At 39.8% G+C, this 22841-nt stretch overlaps 1 protein-coding gene across 2 annotated transcripts in view; it reads left to right on the top strand.

Annotated features, from left to right (window-relative positions):
- Positions 1–1718: 1718 nt before the first annotated feature.
- The window catches only part of STYX (serine/threonine/tyrosine interacting protein), a 44779-nt gene continuing 23656 nt past the window's right edge, over positions 1719–22841 (top strand). The window contains exons 1-5 of one of the 2 annotated variants that reach the window (XM_001159524.7): positions 1719–1799; positions 2049–2121; positions 16437–16469; positions 18000–18053; positions 22258–22355. In XM_001159524.7, the coding sequence (XP_001159524.1) occupies positions 2065–2121; positions 16437–16469; positions 18000–18053; positions 22258–22355 (242 nt within the window). In that variant the 5' untranslated portion in view covers positions 1719–1799; positions 2049–2064. Of the gene's footprint in view, positions 1800–2048; positions 2122–5724; positions 5756–16436; positions 16470–17999; positions 18054–22257; positions 22356–22841 lie in introns of those variants that run through there. The other variant, XM_016926091.4, reaches the window with a different exon arrangement.

Here is a 22841-nt window from a genome sequence, read left to right on the forward strand (position 1 = left end):
ACTATAATTTCAGGAAATTTATTGTTTCCCAAGCTCATCCAAGGACTCTTTAGGTATGTATGGATACCTGGCTAAGAGTGTATGATGTAGGGGATGTAGGAGTGTCAGAAATGTTCAAAACAAGATTTCTGTTACCTATACATGATTCTTATATCATCTGGCAATAAAAGCTATAACAAAGTACACAAAGGAATCATCATTGGGCATCAATAATTATTAAAGATGCTGGTGAAAAGAAAAGACAACTTCAGTTTCATAAACACTAAAGAACCAAAAATACATGACCTAGCTAATTATACAATAATTCTTCAAATTAAAAACTTCCTAGCAGGATATTACGTGCCTTTTTATAATTTTAGAAGATGAACAGTTAAAATAGGAAATGGAGTGGTCAAGTTAGCCATCTCATACTCAAATTATTGTACAGTTCTATTTTTATGTGTTGGCAGTGCATTTTATGTGACAAAGAATGTAGGGGGAGGTTTAAGTCAAATATCTATGTGATCTTTTCACTTATAATTTGCATTTAGTTAAGGAGTGACTATCTTGCCTTTTACCTTTGTGCTGGCGGTGGTTTTTTAAAGAATCAATTTGGTGTACAAATCCTTTCTTTCTTTTTTTATTTTCGATTTTTTTTGAGATGGAGTTTCGCTCTTGTTGCCCAGGCTGTAGTGCAATGGCACTATCTCAGCTCATTGCAACCTCCACCTCCCGGATTTAAGCGGTTCTCCTGCCTCAGCCTTCTAAGTAGCTGCGATTACTGCCATGTGCCACCACACCCAGCTAATTTTTGTATTTTTAGTAGAGACGGGGTTTCTCCATGTCGGTCAGGCTGGTCTCAAACTCCCGACCTCAGGTAATCCACACGCCTCAGCCGCCCAAAGTGCTGGGATTACAGGCGTGAGTCTCCGCACCCGGCCCAAATCTTTTCACCATGGGTTTACAGGCATAACGCCACCACACCCAGGGAATTTTAAAATTGTTTTTTAGAGAGGGGGGGTCTTACTATTTTGCTCAGGCTGGCAAACTCCTTTTAAAAGATATTGAAAGCCATCTGGTTTATTATTTTTATTTCAAAATATAATAATGGAAGAAATTTTACAGTATTATATACAATTTACTGAGTCAGCTATCAGTTCCTTTTTCTGATTTTTTTCTAGTTGCCATTCTTGATATTTTCTAGGTAATCTAAACTGAGTTGTATTTTCAAGTACTCTTAAAATACTTTAAAAAATTTTAAATTGAGCCGTTTAATTCTTTGCTTAAAGGTGATGGGTATTTTATTTTCTGTATGGCACCACGTGATTTTAAATTGAACTCTTCATTTATTAGTCATTTGGTTATAAACTCAGCATAGATTGCGCAGAATTTTGAGAGGGGAGAAACTATAGCTTTCCTTTCGGATGCCACTGGTGGGTAGCCTGTTTTGCCTGTTTGTTCTTATGTTAAAGAAGGGCTCTACGTCCTGTCTGGAAAGGGCGGAGCTGGCTCGGACCGCCCCACTGCCTTTCCCAGGACCTTCACTCGTCCTGTCCCACCGCAGCCCCGCCTCCTCCACGCCGGGTGAGCTGTGGCCTAGCAGCATCCGAGGCTCCGCCCCCCCCACCCCCCAGCGTCTGCGCTCTAGCGAAGGGGCGGAGCAGGGCGGTGGCGCGCTGACACCTGGCGGCGGCGGAGGGCGGGCAGAAGGCGAGCGTGGGCTGGGATTGGCTGAGGCGACGCGGGTGGAGGGGGCGGGAAGGAGGCGGGGAGACGGTTGTCGGGCTGGTTCCTGTGCTGGATCCTGGGCGGCCTGAGGGGTACGGAGACTCCGGGGGGAGGGAGACGGCAGCGGCATGGCGGCCGGGTGTAAGACGCCCGACCCTCCTCTTCCCTGTCTTCGCCGCCGCCGCTGCTGGAGTCACTGGGACCCTCTAGTCTGCGTGTGTTAGTTGTAATCCCGCCGCCCTCCTGTCAGCCCTCCGCTCCGCCGGCCCTCCTTCCTTCCGCCGCCGCAGCCAGCCCGAGGGTCGGCCGGCTGTGTAACACTCTCCCACCCCACCCACCAGCCCGCGGGCCAGCACCATGGAGGACGTGAAGCTGGAGTTCCCTTCCCTTCCACAGTGCAAGGAAGACGCCGAGGTGAGTCGCTCCCGTGGCTGCCACGCACAGGCCTCTCCCTGTGGCTCCGGCCGAGGGGCGACCCCAGTCCCCAACCGTCTTAGCCGCCACCTGTACGGGCGTCCTGCCTCCTAAGGGCGTCCCGGGACCTCTGAAGCCGAGCGGTCGGCTCCAATCCCCACTGAGTTCCTCGTTCTCTCCAGACCCCGCGGAGGGGCAGCGTCTGGTGTACTTACATTTGAGAAGAGGAAAAGCAATCCCTTAGTCCCTAGGCTTGGCATCCAGGACTGACCTGGAGTAAGGTTCGTCTTTTATTGTCAAAGTAACAAGACAGCGAAGTTGGTTTAGTCTCCTTTTGAGGAATATCTGTGGTGTAAACGATTCACTTGTGGGACACATGGCCCCACATGTGAAATAGACTCGGCGCCTGAAGTTTGGAAGCGCGCCTTCGAAAAAACTTTCCCAAAGTTTTTTGTTTGTTTTTAGACAAAGCTATGACCCGCACAATAAAGTGTGTCAAAGCTAGCTCATCTTAATCTGAGAACTCTTAATCAGAAATCTTGACCTTTGGAGGAAAATTAATATTGAAAGTAAAATACTATATACCTTTTCTCCTGGTTTCTAATTTGTGGCTATTTTTACTCCAACTTAGATCCCTGCCTGCTGTTTCTACTCGGATTTTTTTTTCATCTGTTGCTAGTTTAACATTTTACGGCATTGCAGACTACTAAATTAGAATTTTCTGGAGGCTAAATTAACAAGACGAAGATACTCAGCTATACTTTAGTAGGATTAAGAAAGAAAATCTAACATCGCTAGTTAAAAATACCTTTAAAGTAGTTGGGAAAAATAAAGCCCTATTTTTAGGAGACCATTCAATTTATTCCGAATATTTATTCTATTGAATATCTTCATTGGAGGTTCACTTTTTTTTTTTTTTTTTGAGACGGAGTCTTGCTCTGTCGCCAGGCTGGAGTGCAATGTGGCGCGATCTTGGCTCACTGCAACCTCCGCCTTCCGGGTTCAAGCGATTCTCCTGCCTCAGCCTCCTGAGTAGCTGAACTACAGGCGCGCACCACCACGCCCAGCTAATTTTTGTGTTTTTAGGGGAGACGGGTTTCACCATTTTGGCCAGGGTGGTCTCGATCTCCTGACCTTGTGATCCGCCCGACTCGGCCTCCCAAAGTGCTGAAATTGCAGGTATGAGCCACCGCGCCCGGCCTAGGTTCACATTTTTGTTTGGAGGGCTCTCTTGTGGTATTGATGCTTGACAATTACATTTGTTTTAAGAGTAGAGACTTTGTTTGTGACTATCACTGTTGCAAAATGTAGTGCAGTGGTGTGATCTCGGTTCACTGCAGTCTCGAACTCCCATGCTCAAGCCAACCTTTCACCTCAGCCTCTGGAGTAGCTGGGACCATGCCGGGCTAATTTTTCTTTTTTTTTTGTAGCGATGGGGTTTTTCTCCAGGCTGGTCTCGAACTCTTGGCCTCAAGATCCTCCCGCCTTGTCCTCCGAAAGTGTTTGGGATTACAGGTGTGAGCCACTGCACCTGGCCCAAGAATATACTCATGGTTTTTTTGTGTTTTTTTTTTTGACACAGAGTTTCACTCTTGTTGCCCCAGGCTGGAGTGCAGTGGCGCTGTCTCAGCCCACCGCAGCCTCTGCCTCGGGTCCCGGTTCAAACAGTTCTCCTGCCTAAGCCTCCTGAGTAGCTGGGGATTACAGGCGCGCACCACCACGCCCAGCTTTTTTTTTTTTTTTTTGAGACAGAGTCTCACTCTGTCGTCCAGGCTGGAATGATCTTGCAGTGGTGCGATCTGGGCTCACTGCAAGCTCTGCCTCCCGTGTTCACGCCATTCTCCCGCCTCAGCCTCCCGAGTAGCTGGGACTGCAGGCACCCGCTACCACACCGGGCTAATTTTTTTGTGTTTTTAGTAGAGACGGGGTTTCACCATGTTGGCCAGGATGGTCTCAAACTCCTGACCTTGTGATCCGCCTGGCTTGGCCTCCCAAAGTGCAGGGATTACAGGCGTGAGCTACCGCGCCCGGCCAATATACTCTTAGAAAACAGGAGGTCATATTTAGGCTAGTTATAAAAATGAATTTATACTTAACATACAATAATGTGAATGAAGAGTATGCTTTTATTTATTTATTTATTTATTTGAGACGGAGTTTCACTCTTGTTGCCCAGGCTGGAATGCAGTGGCGCGATCTCCGCTCACTGCAACCTCCACCTCCCACGTTCAAAAGATTCTCCTGCCTCAGCCGCCTGAGTAGCTGGGATTACAGGCGCCCGCCACCACGCCCGTCTAATTTTTGTACTTTTAGTAGAGACGGGGTTTCACCATGTTGGCCCTGCTGGTCTGGAACGCCAGACCTCAAGTGATCCGCCTGCCTCGGCCTCCCAAAGTGCTGGGATTACAGGCTTGAGCCACCGCGAAGGAGTATGCTTTCATATCCTCAAAATGATTCAGTAATTTCAGCACTTAACTGCAAGCAACCTTACAAATAATGTAGAGGAGTCCCACATTCCAGGTGAAGAAATTGTACCTTACTGAAAATAAGTGATGTGCCAAATTAACAACACAGTAGCACAAGACACAGAAGGACCTCGGCCTCCTAATTCATTGTTCTTTTTAATACACTTCAATTCTTCCCTGCCCTAATCTTAAAAATTCTAGTTTAAAAATTTCCCGGACTTTGCATTTAATCTGTTACTGTGTATATCATTATATATGCCTTATTCCTGCAAAACTGATAAATTCTTGCTGGGAATATATACCTGTCTTTCTGTGTGGGACTTGAAAACACACTTTTTTTTATGCTACCAGATGTGTGGGGGTTTTTCCATACCAAGCAGTTTTCCAGCAGGCATGAACTGAATGTCCCATAATTCAATTCTGACACATATGTACCTGAAGTTAGTCAGATCCCACAGGTTAATGGCTCAGTCCCTCAAGGCTGCCCCCAACCTCAGATGGTAATCACAAGTAGTAGGTTGTCACCTATACACTCCTGACTGACTGTAAATCAGGGTTCCCGTTACTCCCTCCTTGGTTCAGTTAACTTGCTAGAGTGACTTACAGGACTCAGGGAAGTACATTTACGGGTTTATTATAAAGGATACTACAAAAGATCAGTGAACAGCCAGTAGGAAGAGATGAATAGGGCAAGGTATGGGGGAAGGGGCACACCACCATCCCAGTGTCACCAGTAGAGTCATGATTGCAAGCTGTCCAGGTTCTTGGCGTTTTGAACAAAGAATTGGACAAAACTCCAAGCAAAGAAAGAATGAAGCAACAAAAGAACAAAAGCAGGGATTTATTGAAAACAAAAGTACACTCCACAGTGTGGGAGCTGCCCTAGCAGCACTCCCCCCCGACCCCCGCTGCTTTACCGAATCTTCTTAGGTCCAAATACCCCCTAGAAGTTTCCCATTGGCCATTCCATGCTCACCTCATGTAAATGAAGAGGTGGCTTGCAATTGGTCTGATTGGTTGCCAGACCCACCCCCCCATCAGTCCGCTTGGTTGTGGACAGCGACCATTCAGTGGCTAGAGTGAAGTTACAAAGTTGCAAACGAAGATTCCACCCGCAATCAGTCTGATTTGTTGAGGACAGCTAATTTCCCGTCTACTGTGCAGAAAAGGTAGGTGGTTTGCAACGGGAGTAGCCTCTGGTCCTTTTGTTACTTAGGCGTGGAAAGTTAGGGTTTTCCCTTCAAGTTAGTTCTGGGAAGTCGGGGTGAAACAGCCTTAGATTCCCTGCCTCCAGACCCTATTCACCTGCCTCACTAGCACCTCCAGTGTTTTCATCCAGAAGCTCAACAAATCTTATTCAACGGTTTTTATAGAACTTCATCTCCATCCCCTCCCATAGAGGTGTGTGTGTGTGAGGCTGAGAGTTCAACCCTCTTGTCACATGGTCTTTCTGGTGACTGGCCCCACCCTAAATCACTTCATTAGCATAATCAGGTTTGATCAAAAATAGTGGCTCATAAATAACCAAAGACACTCCTATTAGAAAATTCCAAGAGTTTTAGGAGGACTGTGACAGGAACTGGAGAGAAAGACCATGTATTTCATATTATATCACAGGGACAGAGGTAATGGTTAAAGCTAGTGGATAATGATGCAAGTATTGTCTGCTGAAAGCCAATTCGTTCCGTATTTCTTAATATTGCATGTTTGGTATCTTTTGGTTGCAAGCAACAAAAACGAATTTAAGAAAAAGAAGAAGTAATTAAATCCGGCCGGGCGCGGTGGCTCACGCCTGTAATCCCAGCACTTTGGGAGGCCGAGGCGGACGGATCACGAGGTCAGGAGATCAAGACCATCCTGGCTAACACGGTAAAACCCCGTCTCTACTTAAAAAAAAATTAGCCAGGTATGGTGGCAGGCGCCTGTAGTCCCAGCTACTTGGGAGGCTGAGGTAGGAGAATGGCATGAACCCGGGAGGCGGAGCTTGCAGTGAGCCGAGATCTAGCCACTGCACTCCAGCCTGGGAGACAGAGCGAGACTCCATCTCAAAAAAAAAAAAAGTAATTAAATCCAGAAGGGTAGTGGTGCAGCTAGTTTCAAGGATTTGACCAAACCCAGGTATTATAAAGCATCAGAACTGCCTTTGTCTCTCATGAGTTCTTATCTCTACTTTCTCTCAGAGTCTCTGCTTTCTCTCTGGCTTCTCCAGGATGTGAAGCTTGGTCATCTGGGGTCACACCTTTATGAGCTTGGTTATTGAGGAATAAAACTGAACACTTCCAGCTTCTGTGTTTGAAATCTAGAGGAATTGCCCAATTTAGTTCATGTTCCCACACTTTGGATCAGTCACTGTAGCCAGGAAAGGGCAGATACAATGAGGGGCCCCATCTAGGTCATATCCCTAATTCCTTGGCTAGAGGAGTGAAGTTTATTGTTGGTAGCCCTCCCACCAAAACCATAGGAACATTTCCACAGGTAGAGGGTACTTTCTGGGCTGATAAAACTATACATAGGGGCCACATAAATAAACTATTAAATAGGAGCATATAGTTATTCATAATAAACTGACTAATAAGCACTGTTAATTTTCTAATCTCCAGTGAGATAATGTAAAGTGTCAAATGGTCTTAAGTAGTTAGAGTGATCAGCCAGCATTGTTTCTTTGACACAGGGAGCACTACCTGGAAATCCAAATTACAGACCAAATTTAATAAAAACGGAATTCAAGCAGAGAGTTCAGGGAATGCTTTTAATGTTAATGTGATCAAGCTATGATAGGTTGATGATTCTGTCACCTCTACAAGAATATTACTTTCACGTTTCTTGAAATATTGGTATTCTTTGTATAGGACAGTGCTAACAAAAATTTAGATCAGTCAGTTTGTGAAAAGATTGTTACTTTTTTTGTTTAAAACTTTTTCATGAATTTCCATTGTTTTGAAGATGAAATTTAAACCCTTGACATTATTTCCAGGGTCCCGTATGGTCTGACATCTGCTCTCTAACCTCATTATGAGCTACTCTTCTTGCTCCTTTCTCTGTAAGCCCTAGCCATATTTATCTTCTCTCAGTTCCTGGAATGCTTTAATTTCCACCCCCCGCCTTCAGAGCCTTTATGTTTGCTATTTTCCCCTGCCTTGGCTGCCAGCACCTTCCTTACCCTCACCTAATTAACTGCTTACCCTTGGGTTAGATCCCACTTTAGGCAACATTTCTTCAGAGAAGCTTTTCCTGTTTGCCAGTTTCTCTAACTCCTTTCCTCATCCTCTAGACTGGTTCAATTCCCCAGCTACTATGGCACTTGGTACTTTAATACTTACCTTTGTAACACTTAACAATTTTTGGTCATTGTCTATTTTCCATTTAGACTGAACCTTTCATAAGAGAGCTTAGATATTAGGAAGAAGGAGTAGCTGATAGTACCAATTTTTAAGCAAATTGGTTGTAGCTGGGGCTATTGGTTTTATAATTTAAAAGTTAATGTTTTATCTTCTCTTCTGATAGAAAATGAAATATTTATTTCCATTGCAGTTTAGCAACTTTCCATGTTTCCCTTTCCATTTTTCTTGTGAATCCCGTAGTACAGGATCACAGATAGGAATTATTTAACATACATGGCTGAGGATTCCTTTTCTAGCTCCTTTATTTAGAATGGTGCTTTTTAACCCTTACTGTAGAGTAAGGAATTTTTTAAAAAATACTGATGCCTGGACCCTACCAGCACCTATTGTAGCTTAATTTATCTGAATGAAGCTAGATTATTCTAATGTGCAGTCAGGTTTAAAAATTGCTGGTTTAGAAAATATCTTACTTGAGTACTCTTCTGCCCCTCCAGTCCCTGCCCACCTTCTCTTTTTATTTGAGTGAAACATTTTCTTTTCTCCTTTGATTTAAGCAAAGCTCAAGCTTGGTGTGGGAATGAAAGGAAAAGGACTTTGGAGGGATTTACCTGTTTTTTTCTAGGAGAGAAAGTGCAATACTAACTTTTCTGTTTTGTGGAATGTCCCAGTGCAAGTCTAGTATTCTGATGTTTTTTTCCTTCCCCAAACTGTTGCCCCCCACCTCCAGCCTATGTACAATTTGTGTTTTATTTTAGTATTGTGTATATAGGATTCAGCACTATCCTCAAACGTATGAACATATCCCCTGTGGATAAGGGGGGACTACTGTATTTGTAAAAGTTCATATTTCATATTTCAATGCATATAAGAATTATTTTATCTAATGGTTACAGTCTATATCCTTCATTGATGTGTTTATTTGAGGGTCTTTGAACATTTTTGTAACTTTTCTCTATCCAAATGCAGTTTTATAGATCATTTTTATGGGAAGGAAGGAGATAATTCTGAAGGATGTTTTAACATGTGGTACCTTCTACCTCATGTTGATTGAAAGATTTTCACTTGTGAATTAATTTGTCTCAGAATCATGGTGTTTCACAATAGAGGGTTATTTTGGTTTATCTGGCTTGCCTTGGTTTGGTTAATGTGGTTGAACTGCTTGGCTACTCATAAGGTTTGGGAAATTGATTTCTACTAATTAATTACAATAGTAGCTTAAAATAGATCATTGCTGGTGATATGGAGATGCCTCCATTAATACCACGGTTTCTAAAATGATAGATTTCAGGAGTAGTGTGAGCAGGCTGAGATTAAGAATTAAGTGTGATAGCGGCAAGACTTGGTTATTAGACGCGTGTTCAGACGGATGTGTGGTAGAAGAAGACTATGAGCATTCAGACTTAAAATCTTGGTTAGTAGGATCCATAGACAGGCAGGGGTTTTTTTTTGTTTTTTTGTTTTTTTTTTTTAACAGGTTGGAGTGCAGTGGCAGGATCTCGGCTCACTGCAAGCTCCGCCTCCCGGTTCACGCCATTCTCCTGCCTCAGCCTCCCGAGTAGCTGGGACTACAGGCGCCTGCCACCATGCCCGGCTAATTTTTTGTATTTTTAGTAGAGACGGGGTGTCACCATGTTAGCCAGGATGGTCTCGATCTCCTGACCCTGTGATCCACCCGCCTTGGCCTCCCAAAGTGCTGGGATTACAGGCGTGAGCCACTGTGCCCGGCCAACAGGCAGGTTTAAGGTTTGTTCTGTAGGTGGTAATCTGGGTTAGGGCAGCAAAGAAGGTGGATTCTGAGATCAGCATCTGATGATAACACCAGGAATAGTTCCAAATGAACTTTTCTGTGAGAGAAAGCTTTCTAGGTTTCAAAGGATCCATACCTATCGCAGTAATTACTAATGTTCTCTGAAGAAGGTTTCTTATCTGTCCTGTGACTAGGAATAATTTTTCTTTCCCTCCTACTATACAACTTGCTTTTCCCTCTTATAATATCTTCCATATATATATATATCTCTCAAGAGAGTCTTTCATGTTGTATTACATATAACCTTATGGAAAGCTCAAAAGTTCTTTGAAGCCTCTTGTTTTGCTAAAAGGTTCAGGTAAATTTTGCATTCTATCCCATATGTGCCTGTTTGTTTTAATATAAAAATTGTTTAAATTAGTAACCAGTGAAAATACTGTTTCTCCCTAAAGAATTTTTTTGATAAAATTGATACTTCAGTGGCTTTGAGTGTCTTTTGGCATATTGCCAAATGAAGGTGTTGAGGAAATGCCACTCCAAAATATGACACCTTGATATATTGATTACTTTAAGTTGGAAACACTTGCAAAGTAGCAAATGCAAAGAAAGACTTTCTCTGAACTCCTGTTACCTACCTAAGGACAGATCCTCCAAAAGCAGCTCAATTTGCTCCTAGGGAGTTTGATCAACCAGGGAAGATTGTCTCTTATCACTGGAGAGGAGAGTAAAAGTCAGCACCACACCCAGACAAACTGACACAAAGTATCATCTATTATTATTCTAAGGGCCCATTTATCTTTCTCCAGAATTGTTCTTCTAAATTGCCTGTATACCTCTACCCCCATGCTATATAAAGGGTATATAAACTCCTAAATATCACTTTTTTTTTTGTATACACTTTTCTTTCCTGTGATACCCCCATGCACATAATAAATTTGTATACCTTTTCTCCGTTTAGTTTATTTCATAGACTGGTTTTAAATATCATGGATTTTGTTTGTTTGTTTTTGGTATACACTTTTTAAAAATATCACTGGTTTTTTTTTTTTTTTGGTATACACTTTTCTTTCCTGTGATACTCCCATACACATAATAAATTTGTATACATTTTCTCCATTTAGTTTATTTCATAGACTGTTATCGAATCCTGATGGTAGAGGGAAAGTCTTCCTTGCCTTACACAGGTATTTCCCAGAATATATGTACACCATTCCTTGATATGTGTTGCCCTGTTTTTTTTTCTTTAATTACACAAAATTTAGTGATTTCACTTTAGATAAATTCAAAAGTACACATTTCTTTAATTGATTTTCTTCTTTCTCACAGCTCTGACAAGTTGCTTCAGGAAGATAAGGCTGGCTGTTAGACTACTTGAGAATCTTTTAAAAAGAAAAAAGTCAATAACATTTAGTGCAGTAGATCTCTGAAATGCATCTATTTTGTGCTTATTCTGTGTCAGGCACTGTGCTTATCATTAGGGGTACCATGACTAAAAAGAGTATTTGGCCTAAAGTCTTTAAAAACTGTTTTCTTTTTCCTTTCTTTCTTTTTTTTTTTCGTTGAGATAGGGTCTGTCTCTGTTGCCCAGGCTGGAGTGCAATGGCACCATGAAGACTCACTGCAGCCTCGACCTCCCAAGCCCGAGTGATCTTCCTGCCTCAGCCTCCCAAGTAGCTAGGACCTCAGTCATGCACCACCACCGCACCTGGCTAATTTTTTAATTTTTGTAGAGATGAGGTCTCCCTATATTGCCCAGGCTGGTCTTGAACTCGGAGTCAAGCCATCCTCCTGCCCCAGCCTTCCAAAGGGCTGGGATTGCAGGTGTGAGCTACCATACCTGGCTAAAAAACTCATATATAAAAAGATTACCATAACACATTGGTAAGTTAAAGAATCTAGGCTGGGCGCGGTGGCTTATGCCTGTAATCCCAAGCACTTTGAGAGGCCGAGGCAGGTGGATCATGAGGTCAGGAGTTCAAGACCAACCTGGCCAAGATGGTGAAACCCCATCTCTACTAAAAATACAAAAATTAGCCAGGTTTGGTGGTGGGCGCTTGTAATCCCAGCTACTCAGGAGGCTGAGGCAGATAATTGCTTGAACCTGGGAAGCGGAGGTTGCAGTGAGCCGAGATCGTGCCACTGCATTGCACTCCAGCCTAGGCAACAGAGCGAGACTCCGTCTCAAAAAAAAAAAAAAGTATCTAGTAAACAATTACATTTCCCTCATTGCTGTCTTAGAAATTACATGCTTTATTTCTGTTCTGTTAATATCCATAAATTAGTCATTATTTTATGCAGCCAATATTTGTTTAATTGTAACTATATGTTTGCCGTAAAGTTCATTCTTACATTGAAAGACTGTATAGTATATTGATTCAGAGAATGAACTCTGGGTTCAGACTATCTGGATCCAAAATCAAGTTACTTAGGTTCTTTATGACTAAAATAGACAGTGATAGTATCCCTTCTTCAAAGAACATCTTAACTTTTTTTCTTTAAAGATATTTTTCCGAGCATATATTCTTAATTAACAGTTGTTTTTGTCCTGCCACTATGAATGAATTATTCATGTCCTCTGGCTTCTGTTCATGCAATTGAGAAGTCAGTGTCCATCTGACTGTCCTTCCTTTGTGTGTAATCTGTCTTTTGTCTAGTTGATCTTTTTTAATAAAGGTAAAATTTATATAGTGTAATGTACAAATAGTAAGTGTGCAGTTCATTGAGTTTTGATAAACATACACTAATCCACCCCATCAAGATACAAGAACATTCTATTAGCATAGAAGGTTACATCTATTTCCAGGCATTTCCTCTCCCATTCCACAATAGGAAACCAGGTTTCTATCAACATAGATTAGTTTTCCTTGCTCTTGAACTTGATACAAATGGAATCATGCAAATGGACTCTTTTGTGTGTGGCTTTCTTCACTGAGCATAATGTCAATGAAATTCATCCATGTTGTTGTGTTTATGAGTACTTCATAGACTTTTATCCCTGAGTACTACTATTCCTTTGTATGACGAGACCATAGACATTTGAGTTCTTTGAGACTACAATAAATAAAGCTGCTATAAATATTCATGTACAAGTCTTTGTGTGGATATATGTTTATATATATATATATATATATATATTTTTTTTTTTTTTGGTAAAGCCTAGGAGTGGAATGGCTAGATATTATAATAGGGTAGGTGTATGTTTACCATTTCATTTTACATTCCCACCAGCAATGTGTGAGGGTCCCAGTTGCTCGACATCATCACCAGCATTTGGTGTTGTCAATTTTTTTAACTTTAACCATTCTAATGGTATGTAATGATATCTTTTGATTTTACTTTTGAGTTTCGTGTGTGTGTGTATGAGAGATGGAGTCTCACTCTGTCACCCAGGCTGGAGTGCAGTGGTGCAATCTCGGCTCACTGCAGCTTCCGCCTCCCAGATTCAAGCAACTCTCCTGCCTCAGCCTCCCGGGTAGCTGGGACTACAGGCGTGCCACCTCCATGCCTGGCTAATTTTTATATTTTTAGTAGAAACAGGGTTTCACCATGTTGCCCAAGCTGGTCTCAAACTTCTGAGCTCAAGTGATCCGCCTACCTCAGTCTCCCAAAGTACTTGGTAATTTACAGGTGTAAGCCACCGCACCTGGCCTATTCACTGATTTTTAATTTCAATTATACTTCTTATTTCTACATATTCTGTGTTTTTAAAAATCAATTTCTTAGTCTGGTCACATTTTGATACTCTAATTTCTTTAATTTTTTTATATTTTTCGTTATTGCTTATAATATTTGCAGTTTTGTAAGTGTAACTCAGTTGTTTCCGCTTCCTGTGGTGGCTCATTTCCTGTTTTTAAATTAGTTTTTGATTGTGAGCTTGTTGGGACTTTATCTGTGTGAATTATTTCTGATCTAGGTTTAAGGTGTGTTTTTCTAGAGAATATGCATTTGCTTCTTCCAGGAATCCAGGGATGCAATCTACCCAGGACCACTTACATTAAATTCTCACTTGGCCTCACAAAAGTAACTGAATTCTAACCCCAAACTTGAGTGGATGCCAGATTGTGGTTAGGAAGACCCCACTCCACCACTACCAATACCTACCCAGAGCCAAAGCTAGGAAGGACAAGAGTACTCACTTCTGTGGGATGAGTTGAGTTTTTGTTTTTCTTTCTTTCCCTAGTTTATCTTTCACTGAGGATGTTGCCTTTGGGAGTTCTAGCTTTTTGGTCTTGATCTGAGTTCGACTTTGAGCAGATCATAGACTTTGTCTTATGTTTACAAGTACATTTCCACTTAAAATAAGGCCATAGTGAAGATGTAGAACAACTAGAAGTCCCATACATTGCTGGTGGGAGTGTACAGTGGTTTTACAAAACTTTTGGCAGTATCTAGTAAAGCCAAACATAGGCCTACCCTGTGTCAAAAGACAAAATTACAACAAATTTAGCTTAAAAATCTAACTCGCTTTTATTAGTGGTTCATGAATCAGGCAGTGTGTCATCAAAAGATTTAGAAAAGGCATTTCAGTGTGCTGAGCAGAGGAAGTTGAATTTATAGGCAAAATCTAGCTAAATAAAGCAGAAATGAAACAAAAAGTGGATTGGTCATTTCAAAGTTAGTTTCTTTATAGTGTTAAAACACAGGGGACTTCCTTATGCTGGCTCAGGATAACTGGCCTCCTTCTGATTGATTGCTATGAATCTTTTGTTTTTTTTTTTTTTTGAGATGGAGTTTCACTGATGTTGCCCAGGCTGGAGTGCAATGCCACGATCTCAGCTCACTGCAACCTCCGCTTCCAGGTTCAAGCGATTCTCCTGCCTCAGCCTCCCAAGTAGCTGGGATTACAGGCTCCCGCCACCATGCCTGGCTAATTTTGGTATTTTTAGTAGAGATGGAGTTTCACCATGTTGGCCAGGCTGGTCTCAAACTCCTAACCTCAGGTGATCCACCCGCCTCAGCCTCCCAAAGTGCTGGGATTACAGGTGTGAGCCACCGCGCCCGGCTTTTTGATTTTTTTAAACTGTCATTACTCGGGGTTTATAGTCTACTACTATATTGCTGAGAACAGTTTTCAAGATTAAAAATAAAAATGTTTTCTGTTTCTCTTAGTTAAAAAAAAAAAACCTGTCTCTCATTGTAGGATTATTATTCTCTCTTTTCATTATAGATGTATACCATTTCTACCTTCTGTGTTAAAAATACTTTTCTGGGCCGGGGGCAGTAGCTCACTCCCGAAATCCCAGCACTTTGGGAGGCCGAGGCGGGCAGATCACGAGGTCAGGAGATCAAGACCATCTTGGCTAACACGGTGAAACCCCGTCTCTACTAAAAGCACACAAAAAAATTATGGCGTGGTGGTGGGTGCCTGTAGTCCCAGCTACTCGGGAGGCTGAGGCAGGAGAATGGTGTGAACCCGGGAGACGGAGCTTGCATTGAGCCGAGATCGCACCACTGCACTCCAACCTGGATGACAGTGCAAGACTCAGTCTCAAAAAAAAAAAAAACGAAAAACTTTTCTGACTTAGAGAATCTGGGTGAAGGGTAAATGGAATTCCTTGTACTATTTTTGCAACTTTTCTATAATCCTAAAATTGTTTCAAAATAAAAGGTTAAAAAAATATTTTCCAGACTACTTCAGAAACCTAATTACTAGTAATAATTCTGAGTTTTAAGCAACCAACTTAGAAACTTTTGGAATACAGTCAACCCACTGACAAATGAGGACTATCTGTACTATAGTATTTTTTTAGACGGGGTCTCAGTCTGTCACCCTAGCTGGAGTGGTGGGGTGATCTCAGCTCATTGCAACCTCTGCCTCCCAGGCTCAAGCGATCTTCCCACCTCAGCCTCCTGTGTAGATGGGATTACAGGCAGGCTCCACCATGCCCAACGAATTTTTTTGTATTTTTAGTAGAGAAGGGGTTTCACCCTGTTTCCCAGGCTGGTCTCAAACTCCCGAGCTCAAGCAATCTGCCTGCCTCGGCATCCCAAAGTGCTGGGATTACAGACATGAGCCACAGAGCCTGGCCTTTTAGTCTATTTCGATTCTTCATTTCAATTCACTATACTTTTCTCTTTTTCTAACTTTTAAAATATTTTTTATCTTTTACCATTGACATTTTGTGTTGTTTTACAGCTTCTTTATATTGGTCTGCATTCCAAAGGCAAAATGAAGTCTCTTATGTTTTGTGATATGTGTTAAAATAATTGAACTAGACAAGAATGTTAGGCCCAAGTGAGATGAAGGAAAGGCTCTTTGATAAGCATTTGGCATTTTAGATCAGAGATGGCAAGTACGTATGACGTAGCATTCTTCTTTTATCCATTTCAGATATTATTTGTTGATCAGACACTCTTCTTCCTGTCTTGGACCACACAGTGTTTTAGGTATCTACTGTCAGTTGATTAGAGTTGGCATGAGAAACAAAAAAAATCTATTGGCATCTCTGACTTAGAAGATCAGTTTTGGGAGAATCTTCTGGAATATCTATTCTATTCTTAAGTTTAATGAGTAATTTCATCCATTATATGAAGTAACATAACAATTCTGGAAGCCTAGTTATTTAAAGAATGCTTTAAGCTTTGTTTCTTGTCACTTCAATTTTCAGATGTTTGTGAAACCAAGTCTGCTATTTTAATAAAATGTTCTTAAAGTATAATGTAACTTTAAAAAATCTACATACTTGTATGTCACATCTTTAGCCTTTAATTGGGTGACTTTTTAAATGTTATCTACTTTTATTCTTATGTTTTCCTTCCCAGGAGTGGACCTACCCTATGAGACGAGAGATGCAGGTATGGCAACATTTTCTTTGTTCAAACCAACCCATGTTATTATCATAATAAGAACCTTAGTTTATAGGATTTGAGACCTGCTGATTTCATGATCTGTAGGTTCATCATTATGTATTTTAAATAATTATTTTAAATATTTAAGGTTAATCTTGGATCTTAAAAAGATGGGAAATTAGAAAGAGGAACGTAGTAATAGGTGTATGTGCTTAATGAGTCACTTTCTCTTGGTTTTTTTTTTTTTTTTTTTTGAAACAGAGTTTCGCTCTTCTTGCCCAGGCTGGAGTGCAATGGCACGATCTCGGCTCACCGCAACGTCCACCTCCCGGGTTGAAGTGATTCTCCTGCCTCAGCCTCCCGAGTAGCTGGGATTACAGGCATGCGCCACCACACCCAGCTAATTTTGTATTTTTAGTAGAGACAGGGTTTCTCCTTGTTGGTCAGGCTGGTCTCATACTCCTGACCTCAGGTGATCCACTGACCTCAGGTGATCCACCCACCTTGGCCTCCCAAAGTGCTGGGATTACAGGCATGAGCCACCGTGCCTGGCCAATGAGTCACTTTCTTTTTCCTCACGTGAAAAATTGGATACTTTCTTTGTATTCCTTTTGAAAGCAGTTTGCTTTCTCTGTTTGTCTAGATAAGTTAGGGAGAGTTGTCTGTACAACAAATAAGCATTGTTCATTTTGTGTCCGATTTTTAATCAACTTCCACAATTAAGTCTTCTAGAAGATCAAATTGAATACTTTCAGTTTGGAATGAATTAAACGATAGCTAACCCTCATAGCAGTTCATTTTCTTTTGCATTTCATACCATTTACCGTCAAGTCTGTTTGCCCCAGGATTAAGCAGTATCTTGTTCCTGGGAATCCCATGACTTCTAAAAATCTGTTACTTTTCTCTCTTAATGAAAGTTCACTTTGAAAAAATAGGTGAGTACCTATGAGGCATTTTACTTGGTGTTAGGAGGAATGCAAAGATGACTAAATGTAATTTCTGCCCACAAAAGCCTGGTGGAAGAAATCAGTTTTATATACAAATAATTATGACTTATAGAACTGAACTATAAAGTTACTGTTAGTATCTAGGGTATGATATATCCAGACTGAAAGCTTTCTATATTGAATTTACATAAAATAAATTTGAATTCAACATCTGGAAGGTACATACTTGTTGAAATTTTGTCAACTGGCAAATATTTGAATTTGGAATTTTTATGTTACAGTAATAATTTGCTTCTGTTAACTATAGATTATAGTTTTAGGTCAGGCACAGGAGTTCATGTCTGTAATTCCAGCCGTGAGGCAGAAGGATCACTTGAGCCCAGGAGTTCCTTATCAGCCTGGGCAACATAGTGAGACTTCGTCTCTATTTTTTAAAGAAAAGAAAAAAAGATTAAAAAAATAGATAATAGTTCCAATCTTGTTGTATCTTGTGCTGCTTTTGATTTGGCCAAATAAGGTTTGTCTTATTTATATAGTCTTATAGATTTAAATTGCTGATGGTAAATACCTCAAATTTTTTTATTTCTAGGAAATTTTACCTGGATTGTTCTTAGGCCCATATTCATCTGCTATGAAAAGCAAGGTATGAACTTTGTTAGATTCATCAAGAGAGACTTTTATTAACCAACTTTTCTTGGGTAAGTTTTTTAGTAATAAAGAGTTTTATTTTAGGCAGCATCCACAAATACTGTCTGTTAACAGTAATTGTCACTCTGGAGTACCTTCCTCTTTCCCTATTTTACTAGACCAGTAGTTCTCAAGTGTTTCACCACAAATCAGAGTTTTTGTTTTTTCCTCATGAAATTTGTATGTTTGAAAGATTTACCAAATAACTGACCTTTAATAACTTATTTACTCTCTAAAACACTAGACGTCTGTAATTGCTAATCATAGCTTCAGAACAATATGAGATATAGTTAAAGCCCAAAATAAGGAATTTCAATGTTTAGTTAAACCTTCCTTATCAAGGGTAAGACTGTGTGTGTTAATTGAAAGTCATTCACCTTAGTTCTGTTTTGCCAGCCAGACTTTAGAGAGCTGGTTGGTATCCCTGCTCTGAAATTTGAAACTTTTTGAGCACCAGTATGTCACTCGAAGGAAATCCTCACTGGAATATTTCGGATTTCGGATTTTTGGATTAGGGATGCTCAATTATAAGTATAATGCAAATAGGCAAAACAAACAAATCCAAACTCTGAAATATTTCTGGTCCCTGGCATTTTAAATAAGGGATATTCAATCCGTATAGATATTCTACATAGTCAAACTTTAATGGACTTACTCAGTTGCAGTTAAAATAGGTAGATCTCATTTTAATAAATATAGCAATGTTCTTGCCACTTCTAAAAGATTCAATGCTACTAATTCTCTTTGAGTTGCAACGTGGAACATATCACAGATGTCTTTCCCCAATACTTTGCCTATTCAGAAGTCAGTATACTTAAATTGTGTTTGATATATCCATAATTTAATGTGATGTTCTTAGGAATTTAACCGGTTTTAAAAGGTCATTGATTTTGAAACTGGAAGATTTTTTTGACAGTTGAGACATGGCTAAGAGTAAACCTGGTCATCTTGATGATTTTTGCTTAGTTGGAAAGATAGGGAGTTAGTAAAAATAAGTACTAGGGAAAGGATAGGGCAGGTAACTATAGACATAGCCGTAATTTATTTTGTAAAAGACAGATGTAAACAAGGTTATTGTCCATATAATTTGCTATTCACCAAGTACTAGTCTTCCAGATGGTTTTGGATAATTAACATTTTTGAAATTACCACTGTACTTTATAAATATACATACAGTATTTATCACATTAAATTAAAGTATTTGTTTAAAGGTCTATCTCCTCAATGGGAGGCTGAGGCAGGCGGATTACATGAGGCCAGGAGTTCGAGACCAGCCTGGCCAACATGGCAAAACCCCGTCTCTACTAAAAATACAAAAATTAGCGGGTTATGGTGGTACACACCTGTAATCCCAGCTACTCGCGAGGCTGAGGCGTGAGAATTGCTTGAACCTGGGAGGTAGAAGTTGCAGTGAGCCAACATGGCACCACCGTACTCCAGCCTGGTTGACGGAGTGAGACTTTGTCTCAAAACGAAACAAAAACACGCACAAAAAAGGGTCTAGTTCTTCAAAACTTCTTTTCTTGAAATGTCACCATGGTCTTATTAGACAGGAAAAGCCTCTATGGCAGTTTATTTCCCACCCTAGGTAACCATAATATAGCCCATATTTCTTTTCATACCATTATCTAAAAACAACAACAACAAAAAATAATGGAGATAAACCTAAATGGATAAACTCCTTTTTAAACACTCATTTACTGTTATTATTTTGTGGGAGAGGAGTGGGGTCTCGCTCTGTTATCCAGGCTGGAGTACAGTGGCGCGCTCTCATAGCTCACTGTAACCTCAAACTCCTGGGCTCAAGCTGTCTTCCCGCCTTAGTCTCCCAAGTAGCCAGGACTACGGGCACACACCACCATGCCTGGCTTAATTCTCAAAGTTTTTGTAGAGATGGAGTCTGGCTATGCTGGCCACATTTACTTAAGTATATCTTTTTATTAAATTCAAATACAGTTTAAATAAAAGGGACAAATTTAGGGCCTTTGTAATTAGTAAACGGTTTGTTTTTGTAAAGTTTTTCTACTGTTTTTAAATGTGAGGTAAGGTCATAATTTGCTTCATATTAGGTTGGTGCAAAAGTAATTGCAGATCTGCCTCTGAAAAGTACAAAATCTATTCGCTGTTACGTTAGGGCTCTATTTTGATAGTTTATTTTTATTTAGTAGTAGTCTATTGGGCCTTCAAAACTTGTTTAAGCATATTTATACATAATTATGTGCATCGTCTTGTACTTTCTCACATTCATAAAGTAGATAGGAAAACTCCATAGGCATCAAGTGTAAACGAAGGACTTAATGTTGAATTTGTTGTGGAAATTGGCACAAATCTCAATATAGAACATTGGTTAATTATTAATCTTACCAAATGCTTATCTCACTTTCCCTAACTCAAGTTATACTCAAGAAATACAAAGATAATTGAATTCTAATCTATGCTGACATAAAACTTGCTGCAGAAATTAACACTTAAAACTTGCAAATTATATTGTCTTAGCCCAGGCTGCTCAAACAAAATACCATAGACAGGGTGGCTTAAACAACAGACGATTATTTGAGTTCTGGAGGCTGGAAAGTCCACAGTCATGGTCCGGCTCTGGTGAGGACCCTCTTGCTGGCTTGCAGATCCCTCCCTTCTTGCTGTATCCTCACATGGCCAAGAGAATGAGTTCTTGCCTCTTCTTACAAGGGTACAATCCTGTCATGGAGGTTTCTACCCTCATGACCTCAATCTAAAACTGATTATCTTCCAGAGACTCCACCATCACATCTTGGGTGTAAGGATTTCAACATAAGAATTTGAGGTGATGCAAACATTTAGTTCATAACACATATAAATTATTTTTTTTTTACTTTGCTTATGAATTATTAGTGCTACTGTTTTGTACTATTTAAAATGCAGAAAATGGGAATTAAATATATAGGATTTAAAACAATGTGTCAAGAAGTTCAAGGTTATCTGATTCTCATGCCATCGTGACTTGTTAGTTCATTTATTGAACAGGTGATTATTGAACAACTTAACTAGTTATACATACTTGATACTTAGGTGAATTGTATTATACATTTTACACATACTATGTATCAGTGAACAAATAAAAATCTTTTCTGTCATGGAACTTAATGCTCTAGGTAATAAAATAACATCTATAAACTCACTTAAACTTATCACTAGCAAATGAAAACTTATTATCTGGTAATTTCTAGAATTGTCATGTTAAATTGCTTTAAGTATGGAGCCAAAAGCACTACAGGTTGAGTATCCCTAATCTGAAAAATCTGAAATGCTCCAAAGTGAAACTTTTTGAGTGTCAGCATGACAGCACAAGTGAATTCCACACCTGACCCCATGTAATGGGTTACTGTCAAAATTTTGTTTCATGCACCAAATGACTGTATGAAATTACGTTCAGAGTATATATGGTGTGTGTGAAACATAAATGAATTTTGTGTTTAAACTTGGATACCATCCCCAAGACATCTCAGTATGTATATGCAAATATTTCAAAATCTGAAATCTGAAACACTTCTGGTCCTATCTTGGGACCAGCATCTTAGATAAGGGATACTCAACCTGTATTGAATATAATAAGATGTCATTGAAGTTGCCATTTTTAACTTCAGGAAAATTTTTAAATGGTAAAAGGTTAATTAGATTCTGTGAAGTATGTAAATTAATTCTGACTCTTAAAGTATACTGGGAGAGGCAAGGAGTTGTCTAGAGATTTGGGTTCCAGTACTGCCGTTAACTAGGTCAGTGATGTCCAAGTATTTGGTAATGTAACTGTTTTATGTCTTAGTAGTTCTCTCTAAACAATAAAGATTGCAGTCAATATATATTAACTACCATTTATTAAACACTTGCTGTGTGTCCCAGGTGCTATGCCAAATATCTTACATAAAGGTTCCATCAAGCTCTAAAATTATAGGTATGAAATATCCCTGTTAACCTTTTGAGGACATTAATGTATTAATCTTGAATCATTGAAATATCTTGCTGCCCACTTCAGGTATATTATAAAATTTAGCTTTAATTCCCTGGACTTAAGCAGAGATGTGGGTTCTGTGTATTTTCAAACATCTGTGTTATATAGTAAGATGATGTTTGATATTTTAAAATATTTATCTTCCCTGTCCTCCCCCTGCTTTTTTTTTATACAGCTACCTGTACTACAGAAACATGGAATAACTCATATAATATGCATACGACAAAATATTGAAGCAAACTTTATTAAACCAAACTTTCAGCAGTTATTTAGGTAAGAATTATTGCTATGATTTGTAAAACACTTAATGAAGTTTCATTTCAGGTTTTGTACCATCAGTTGTTTCTGTACATATCTAGTTTGTAAAAATGGGTCATATAGTACATAGTTTTTTAAAATAAATTTTACTTAAAATACTTAAATAAATTATGCCCATAATGCAGAATTCTAAAGGTTCAAAAGAGTGTATATTGTCAAGAAGTTTCTGGGAAAGTAAAAATAAAAAAGAATTTAAAAATAATGTATACTGAAAAATAGGTTTTAGTGTACATTATTTTATCTCTTGAGGGATAAAGGAATTGAGTATCTAGGGGATAGGTTTAGGGAAACAGCAGCTACTGTTACCTCTTTATTGGGTAGTTTTTGAGTGTTAGGTTAAATTTATGAGCATAGTCTTATAGATAAATTTTTGTTTTTTTACATTGGCTTTCTTTTTTACTTTATATTTTTTGGAGATTGGTTTATATCGGTATGTATATC

This window comes from Pan troglodytes, chromosome 15 (genome assembly GCF_028858775.2).
Source record: "Pan troglodytes isolate AG18354 chromosome 15, NHGRI_mPanTro3-v2.0_pri, whole genome shotgun sequence".
In the NCBI taxonomy this organism is placed as follows: domain Eukaryota; kingdom Metazoa; phylum Chordata; class Mammalia; order Primates; family Hominidae; genus Pan; species Pan troglodytes.